This window comes from Mandrillus leucophaeus, unplaced genomic scaffold (assembly GCF_000951045.1).
Source record: "Mandrillus leucophaeus isolate KB7577 unplaced genomic scaffold, Mleu.le_1.0 Scaffold189, whole genome shotgun sequence".
Lineage (NCBI taxonomy): Eukaryota > Metazoa > Chordata > Mammalia > Primates > Cercopithecidae > Mandrillus > Mandrillus leucophaeus.
In genome coordinates this window covers 1,074,474-1,084,227 of record NW_012101909.1, presented here as the reverse complement: position 1 = coordinate 1,084,227, position 9,754 = coordinate 1,074,474, and the positions used below count along the sequence as shown (strand labels likewise).

The 9,754-nt window shown below is 43.0% G+C and overlaps 1 protein-coding gene across 1 annotated transcript in view; it reads right to left on the bottom strand.

The window, feature by feature from the left end:
• Positions 1-9,754, bottom strand: part of PSTPIP2 (proline-serine-threonine phosphatase interacting protein 2) — a 56,162-nt gene that overhangs the window by 8,578 nt on the left and 37,830 nt on the right. Inside the window, exons 6-9 of the mRNA XM_011978088.1 lie at positions 6,823-6,921; positions 6,185-6,230; positions 5,155-5,234; positions 1,027-1,125 (exon numbers count right to left, since the gene is read on the bottom strand). Of these exons, the coding sequence (XP_011833478.1) occupies positions 1,027-1,125; positions 5,155-5,234; positions 6,185-6,230; positions 6,823-6,921 (324 nt within the window). The remainder of the gene's footprint in view (positions 1-1,026; positions 1,126-5,154; positions 5,235-6,184; positions 6,231-6,822; positions 6,922-9,754) is intronic.

Sequence of the window (9,754 nt, the reverse complement as noted above, 5' to 3'; positions counted from 1 at the left end):
ATTTTTAGTAGAGACGGGGTTTCACCATGTTGGCTAGGCTGGCTCAAACTCCCAACCTCAGGTGATCCGCCCACCTTGGCCTCCTAAAGTGCTGGGATTACAAGCGTAAGCCACCGCACCCAGCCTTGGATAAAATTTAAAAATACTGATGGAACCAAAAAGTAGATATCAAATCCTATGGCACAAAACCAATGCCACACACAAATGCAAAGACAATTACTTAAAGAAGAGTTTTCCATTCAATCCTATCGGTTTTCTGGGTGTTTAGTTGTTCTTGTAAGGTGAAATGTCTCATCTAAGTGAGAGTGGCTACTCCTTAGCAAAGAAGGTTGTGATAACTTGATTTGACGCCTCTGAGATGTGGAGAGCCCATTACTATTGCTGTGTACAGGTTAAGCCTGGACAATGGACCAGCGAATACTGTTGAGGTAAGTCTGAACCCTGGAGCAACCATTAGCCTGGGAAAGGGTCAGTGTCCTAGTACTCAGTGCTGTCCTGGAGCGACCCCATTCCAGAATGGAGCAGTGTCTGGGATGCATATACATGCTGTGACATCTGTCTTCCGTACATGAAACTATATTTGGATTCTATCTGTTCTCCTGCCCTAACTCTGAATTTACTTTTGTGCCCTAACTATGAATTTCTTATATATATATATATATAAAACCACCATGCCCAGCTAATTTTTGCATTTTTAGTAGAGACAGGGTTTAACCATGTTTGCCAAGCTGGTCTCAAACTCCTGACCTTGGGTGATCCACCTGCCTCAGCCTCCCAAAGTTCTGGGATCACAGGTGTGAACCACCGCTCCCAGTGGTGAATCTCTTAATGAGAAAATCATGGTGGCAAAAGAGCCAGGAGTCAGGTTACATGTTATCTGGATCCTTCTATCAACTCACTGTATGGCCTTAGGCAAGTCACCTTACCTCACCAGGGGCGAAGTGAACCAATCAGTATCTATAGTTCCTTCTACTCTAATGTATCCAACATGCACAGGACAATCCTCAGTGGATGCCTCTGACTTACTTCATCACTGGTGACACATTGTTGTGACAGCTGATTCACATGTAACCACAATGCATTCCGGAAGAAGTTTATTCGTTCACATTCTTGAGCCTCAAATGCCTACAGAAAAATAGCTACATGTACATAAATATGCAAGGAAAAGGGCCATTCATTTTGGCTGGCTGTGACTTAAGAAACAGTGTCAACCTTTAGTTGTTATCTGTGAACTTATTGTCCAATTTAGAACACTTCTCCCCCACCACTCAGGATGCTCATAAACTCATACCACAAAGAATGCAAACAAATCCTAATATAGTAACACAAACAGGCTTGGAAATAGTTCTGAGGATAAAAAGTAATGATGATCCCAGACACCAATGTTCTAACTGAGTTTCTACTGACATTTCCAAATATCTAACATCATCTCCACCTGGGCAGCCTGCCAGAGCCTCAGATTCAACATGCTGCCCCTCCTACCCTGGAATGAATGAGTTTAACTGGCAAGATGGTCATAACTGTTGATGCTGGTTGATGAATACATGGGAGGCCATGTACTTGTCTTCTACCTTTGTGTATGTTTAATTGTTTTTCCTTAATAAAAGGGTTAAAATAAAAGTCATTGCCTGAGATAGTTTTTTGGATATAAACAAATATCACCTTTTAGAAAAATCAAGCTATTCTACGAAGCAGATGGCATTCTATTCAACAGTGGGTGTGATATATCAGTGTATTTTAAAAATATTGAATACCATAGCTATTTTTAACATGAATGAATTTTATATTCCATAGCTTTTATATACCACAGCCCCTTTGCCACTCTATGAGGAGAAAAGGATGGGGACAGGCATGGCTATAAGTGGTTCTCATACTTGAATTCACATCAGAATCACTTGCAAGGTTTATTAGCATAGAGATTGCTGGGCTCTACCTCCATAGTTTCTGATTTAATTTCATATCTCATACTATAGGTTTTATTCAAAACCATAAAATTTTGAATGCCTTTTAAAATTTGCTACATTTTAAAACTTATTATAAAATAAAACAAAACTTCAAACATATACAAGAGTAGAGAGGTACAGATAGTATGATGAATCCCCATGTACTCATAACTAGCTTAAACATTTATCAACTCACAACCAATTCTGTTTTATCTATATCTCTACCAATTACCCTACTGTCTGGAGTATTTTGAAACAAATGCATTATTTCACCTCTAAATATTTTTATGTCTATATAACATAGTATAATAATTTATTAATATTACATTAGTTTTGTTATGGGATATTTCACATAGAATCAGATAGCAGTATCATAAATACCTATATACCAACTACCCAGCTTTGTCAAAAACTTCAGCCATATTTGTTTCAGATTCTGTAAAAGCCCCTGTGTGATTTACCCAGTTTCTATCGCCTTCCTCCTTCCCCAGATAGCCATTATCCTGAATTGTATCATTCTTATGCAAGTGTTTTGTTTTGTTTTGTTTTATGGGGAAGGGGTTGTTTTGTTGTTTGGTTTTGGGGGGTTTTATTTTGTTTTGAGACAGGGTCTCACTTCGTCACCCAAGCTGGAGAGCAGTGGTATGCTCATGGCTCACTGCACCTTCAAACTCACGGGCTCAAGCAATTCTCCCACCCAGGTTCCCAAGTAGCCTCTGCCACCATGCCTGACTAATTTTTATATGTCTTTGTAGAGACAAAATTTCACTGTGTTGCCCAGGCTGGTCTTGAACTCCTGGGCTCAAACAATCCACCCGTGTCATCCTCTGAAAGTGCTGGGATTATAGGCGTGAGCCACTGTGCCTGGCCTTTATGCAGGTTTTTACATTATATATGTATCCATAAAATGCATATGATACTGCTTTACATGTTTTTAAACCTTATTTAAAAATGGCCTCATTCTAGGCTTTTCCTTAAGCGTGTGGAGTTACTAAAGTAAAGCAGAAAACAGTGTTTTAGGAGAAGCATAATGACCCACAGTATCAGATGGCAAAGAGAGGTCAAATAAGATTAGAAACAGCAAAGGCCCACTGGCCCTCATGCCAAGGGATTGCTGGTGCCCTCCAAGACAGCAGCTGCAAGGAAGCAAATCCCAGATGCTGTAGGCTGGGACAGACAGGACAACAAGGACTTGGAGACAGCTCCTTCAAAAAGCGTGGCTGTGAAGAAGGGTGGGGGTAGTAGGGGTCGTAGATAGGAAAGCAAGAACTACTGGGGTTTTTTTTTTTTTTATTTTGGGGTTTTTTTTGAGATGGAGTCTAACTCTGTTGCCCAGGCTAGAGTGTAGTGGCATGATCTCGGCTCACTGCAACCTTCACCTCCCGGGCTCAAGTGATTTTCCCACCTCAGCCTCCCAAGTAGCTAGGATTACAGGTGCTTGCCACCACACCCAGTTAATTTTTGTATTTTCAGTAGAGACTGGTTTCACTATGTTGGCCAGGCTGGTCTTGAACTCTTGACCTCAGGTGATCTGCCTGCCTTGGCCTCCCAAAGTGCTGGGATTATAGGCATGAGCCACCATGCCTGGCCGAACTGGTGGGTCTCAAAGCTAGGAAAGAGCTGAGTCTGTGTGTAAGATAACAGAAGTTGACAAATTCTCTATGTCCAAGAAGGTGGGGAAAGGCAAGATGGATGAAAAAAGACCTTGGATGAGGAAGAAATAGCCCCTTTTCCATGCTAAGAAGAAAAAAGGAGTGGGGCAGGCATGTCTGCCAACGATTCTCATACTTGAATTCACATCAGAATCACTTGGAAGGCTTATTAGCACAGAGATTGCTGTGCTCTACCCCCAGAGTTTCTGATTCTGTAGGTCTGAGATGGGTCTGAGAACCTGCATTTCTAACAAGTTCCCAGGTGATGCTGATGCTACTGGTCCTAGGATCTCACGTTGAGAACCACTGGAAGAAAATGTGCAGGCAGGGTGACAGAAAATTAAGGAAGCTTCCAAGTTACACTTTTTATTTTCTCTTGGAAATTGTGAGGTCATTTGCAGCAAAAGAAGGGGAGCAGCGATGAAACTGAAGGTAAGAGGAGGGTAAAAAAAGAAAAAAAAAACCCTCCAGCCTTGCATGGTGGCTCATGCCTGTAACCCCGACAACACAGGAGGCCAAGGTGGAAGGATTGCTTGAGACTCAGGAGCGCAAGACCAGCCTGGGCAACACAGCAAGACCCTGTCTCTTTAAAAATAAAATAAATAATAAATAATTAACAAGGCATGGTGGTGCATGCCTGTAGTCCCACCTACTTCACTTGAGCTCAGGAGTTTGAGACTGCAGTGAGCTCTGATCGTGCCACTGCACTCCAGCCTGGGTGACAGAGTGAGACCCCGACTCAAAACAAACAAAAAGCAAACAAACCAACCTCCAAAGCCTGCTCACTTGCTGTCGGCGTTCCCTTTAGAGCGTATTGAGTACAGGCCAGGCTCTCCGAAGGTAATTATGTAATCGACCATTAACTGATGCAGCTATTCTATGCCTGTGCTATCCCAACATGAGACTAAAGCTTTGAGTAGTTGGACAGCATGGTCAGGATGGGAACGAGGCAGACAAGGTTTGGGGAAAACTATTCCAGTTCCTTCTATTCTTCACTTAAATTTCTGATTTCTTTTGTTGTTTGTTTGTTTTTTTGGAGAGAAGTCTTGTTCTGTCGCCCAGGCTGGAGTGCAATGGCGCGATCTTGGCTCACTGCAACCTCCACCTCCCAAGTTCAAGTTATTCTCCTGCCTCAGCCTCTAGAGTAGCTGGGATTACAGGCGTGTGAGACTACACCCGGCTAATTTTTGTATTTTTAGTAGAGATGGGGTTTCACCGTGTTGACCAGGTGGTCTTGAACTCCTGACCTCAGGTGATTCACCTGCCTCAGCCTCCCAAAGTGCTGGGATTACAGGCATGGGCCACTGTGCCCCACCAAATGTCTGATTTCTAAGTTGCCCTCAAGCTCTGTAACTCTATGAGAATCGGGGCAGATCATTTCGACAAAAGTAGACTCTCCAGGTTCTGGGCAGAAGACGGGCCCCTGCCCCCCCATCTCCCCCTCCCCGCTCCCCTCCTCCATTCCCCGCCCAGTTCCCCCCACCCCATCCTGAGCAGCTTCCTGTTACACCCCCCGCACGCCGGCACCCCAGTCCTGAGCAGCTTCCCGTTACGGGTACCTCACAGGCCTTGATGTGCTCACTCTGCCACTCTTCTCGGACCTTATCCAGGGTGCTGATGTGCAGCATGTATGCTTTGTCTGCAACAGAAGGGAGACACCCGGGTCAGAAACCAGACAGGAAGATGGCTCGCAGATACCCCCACAGGCTCATCTCAGATGGCAAAAGAAACTCATCCGAGTTGTGCTCAGCTCACAAGGCCCCCAGGACTCTGAGCACTGGGAGTTATTGCATCTCTCACCCTCATCATATTTGGTGAAGCAGGTGAAGCAGAGTATCACTGTCTTTTTAAACATTGGACCAAACATTGAGAAAGAAATGTTCTAAGGAAGGAGAAGTGAAAGCTGATAAGAAACCTCAGCCAAGTTTTCTTTGTCGAATTCCACCTCAATACTTCCCATCACTTTTCATTTTCAGAATTGTCTGATGCAGGGTGCAGAGAAGAGAACTACCTTGAGCCCTAAAGGGGCACCAAGTTACTTTCGTTTCGAATGTAAAGATTAAGATCTTACATGACCACAGTTACGAGGGATATTTCCGGCAGGATATTCTGGGAATTAGGAGCTTTTGCAAACGCCTGGTTTGGGTCTTAGATTTCAGTGATAACAAGGCCTTGCAGCTTGGCTGTTTCACAGCAGATAAGGGCTACCAATACATCAGAGGAAGCACCTTATTGCAAAGCCGCTACCACATGACTGCACCATCACCACTCACTCCCATGTAAGGCAGCAAGATCTAAGCAGACAGCGGCCAGAAACGGCTGCCTCATAGCCTCCTCCCACCTTCTGGGATTCTAATACACCCTCCCTTCCTCTCTCCTCTTCTTTCCTTTCCTCCCTTCTTTCCTCCCTGCCTTCCTTACTCTCTCCCTTCCTTCCTCCCTTTTTCCCATTCTGATATCTCACTAATCCTGCTGAATATCCTTATATTCTCTCTTTAAGGTATATAAAACTCCCTTTCTCAGGGACACATTTAGGATAACATAGACCCCACCAGCAACCCTCCCCCATTCGTAGGACCTGCCCCTCACCGGAGTCCTCTACTGCAGTCTTTGAAGTTGCCAGTTTCACAAAAAGCTGTGAAAACAAACAGAAAAAAAACATAGCAAGCATTGGGAATGCTGGACAAGGCTTCCATAGGCAAAACAGATTGAAAAGCAGTAACTATGAAGAGACCAGGTCTAGTGCAAGTCCTATGTACATCTCCCTCGTGAGCAAATAATTCAACGTGCCCTGCAATCTTACCAGCCTTGAAAAATATCCATAAAGCATCTTACCCAGTGTCTTTCTAAAGACACATCCAGTCCTCTCGTTGCAGAAATCTTGTATCTAGATTTTACAAAGTTAAATTTGTAGTCCACCCAAGCAAAAAGCAACCTGACTACAAAGAATACATGAGCTGAGTATTTAAGAAAAATGAAAACAACTGGGAAACCCCTGCAACCTCTTATCACCCCAACTCCCTCCCTCATAGCCGTGCTTCTATCACTCTTCCCCCAACCCCCAAAAATGTGGCAGTGGTTTTTCAGGTTCAGAAGACCCCAATACGTGAAGGAAGATATTGCCAGGAGTTTAGGGTACAGGTTCATTTCTTATGAATATTCATAACTGGCTTTAGCCTGATATTGGTCAATCTCAGATTTTTTGGGTTGTCAGCCCTCCTGGGTACCTTTTCTTGTTGCTTCGGGTTCACCAGGTTGGCACTCCGGCTGACAGCCTGTTCCGCCTCATCTTTGTCCCGGCATTTCTGCTCATAGTTCTTCTTTGCCTTTGTCATTATGAACAAAGAGAAGCAAAACAAATGAACAGAGTGTAACCCTGAAATGCAGCCCCCTTGGCCCAGGAAGTCCAGCATGGACAGGGCCCTCTGATTGTCTCTAAGCCTTGGACTCCCAGAGGGCAGATGCTTTTTTTTCTAAGTCTTTGAAAGCTCACTCTCTCTCTCTAGCCCTTTTTCAAATTATGTAATAGCAGCAACCTGATCAAGGAAGTAGTCACTCCTATTTGGCAACATAAAGTACATGAGCTTTAAAAATGGACTGAAATGAGGTCGGGCGCGGTGGCTCATGTCTGTAATCCCAGCACTTTGGGAGGCCGAGGCGGGTGGATCACAAGGTCAGGAGATCAAGACCATCCTGGCTAACACGGTGAAACCCTGTCTCTACTAAAAATACAGAAAAAATTAGCCGGGCTTGGTGGCGGGCGCCTGTAGTCCCAGCTACTCAGGAGGCTGAGGCAGGAGAATGGCGTGAATCCGGGAGGCGGAGCTTGCAGTAAGCTGAGATCCAGCCACTGCACTCCAGCCTGGGCGACAGAGTGAGACTCTGTCTCAAAAAAAAAAAAAAAAAAAAAAAGGACTGAAACAAAAGATGGAATTTGAAATAGACAAAATTAAGGCCAGGCACCACGGCTCAGGCCTATAATCCCAACACTTCGACAGGCTTAAGTGGGTGGATTGCTTGAGCACAGAAGTTCAAGACAAACCTGGGCAAAGTGGGTGAAACCCCATCTCTACAAAAAACACAAAACTTAGCTAGGCATGGTGGCACACACCTGGGGTCCCAGCTACTTGGGAGGCTGAGCTGGGAGGGTCGCTTGTGCCCAGGAGTTCAAGGCTGCAGTGAGCTATGATCATGCCACTGCACTTCAGCCTGGGCAAAAGGGTGAGACTCTATCTCAAAATAACAATTAAAATATTTATGTAACTCTAAAACGTGTGGTCTAAAATTTATAAAACATTCATAATCCTCAGAATGCATGTACAATCCCTTGGTTATTTGGTATCAACTCACTCTAATTCTAATGAAGCCTCTATATTCACCACAGCATGTGAACAGTGGGCAGGGTACCAATGTCATCATTTATTTTGCTTAAAGATAGTCGTTTTCCTTATTTATTTACTTATTTATTTAGACAGAGTCTAGCTTTGTCACACAAGCGGGAGTGCAGTGGTGCGATCTCGGCTCACTATACCCTCTGACTCCCAGGTTCAAGTGATTCTCCTGCCTCAGTCTCCCTAGTAGCCGGGACTACAGGCAAGCACCATCATGCCCCTCTAATTTTTGTGTTTTTAGTAGAGACAGGATTTCACTATCTTGGCCAGGCTGGTCTCAAACTCCTGACCTCAGGTGATCCACCCGCCTCGGCCTCCCAAAGTGCTGGATTACAGGTGTGAGCCACTGCGCCCAGCCAGTGTTCCTTTTTTATTTAAAGAATTCTATTTTATGTAGTTTAAACGTGGGCCATGGTCTATCATGTGCTACCATTACCACCAGCATTATGGAAACAGTTCACAAACTATATTCATTAGTGGATCATAAAAATAATTTTCTGTTTCAACTATGAAAGCAAAGACTTTTTTAAACACCAAAGCTGCTTTATCTTAATTCCAGGAAGTAGGAAGAAAACCAACAAAGCTGTGAATCAAACAGTTAGCTAATAAATAAAAATGATGAGAAAGAATGGTTGACTAAGATAAATAAAGAAAATATGGCACATACACACAATGGAACACTATTCCACTATAAAAAGAATGAAATCCTGTCATCAGTGGCCACACGGATAAGCCTGGAGGACATTATGTTAAGCAAAATAAACCCTTTGATATACCGATTTCCTTTCCTTTGGATAAATACCTGATAGTGGGACTGCTAGATCATATAGTAATTCTATTTGTAGTTTTTTCGAGAAATCTCCGTACTGCTCTCCATAGTGGCTATGCTAGTTTACATTCCCACCAACAGTGTGTAAGAGTTCCTTTTTCTCTAAATCCTTGTCAGCATTTGTTATTTTTTGTCTTTCTGATAACAGCCATCCTAACTGGGGTGAGATGGTACCTCATTGTGGTTTTGAGTTATAGTTCTCTGATGATTAGTGATGTTGAGCATTACAAAATATATTTGCTTGCCATTTGTATGTCTTCTTTTGAGAAATGTCTACTCAGATCCGTTGCCCATTTTTTAATCCAATTGTTTGTTTTTTTCTTTGCTGCTGAGTTGTTTGAGTTCTTTGTGTATATTATGGATATTAGTCTCTTGTCAGATGAATAATTTGCATATTTTCTCCCATTGTAACCACTGTAAGTGTTCAATTCAGTGGTATTAGACACATTTATAAAGTTATGTAACCATCACCACCATCCATCTTCAAAATTCCCTCATAAAACTGAAATTCTATGCCCATTAAACAATAACATCTCAACTTCTTCTTTCCCCAGCCCTTAGCAGCCCTTTCCCCATTCTATTTTCTGTCTCCCTTTCATTATTTTTTTAATTTAAAAACATTTTTGCGGGTACATAGCAGGTTTATATACTTATGGGGTATATGAAATGTTTTGATACAGGCATGCAATGTGAAATAAGCACATCATGGAGAATGGGGCATCTGTCCCCTCAAGCATTTATCCTTTTAGTTACAAACAATCCAATTACATTCTTTAAGTTATTTAAAAATATGCAATTAAGTGATTATTGACTATAATCACCATATCATGCTATCATCCCCTTCATTTTAGAAGATATTTTCACTGGATATAGGGTTATGTCTTAACAGTTCTTTTCTTTCAGCATATGTGATATGTTGGGCCACTTCTTCATGGTCTC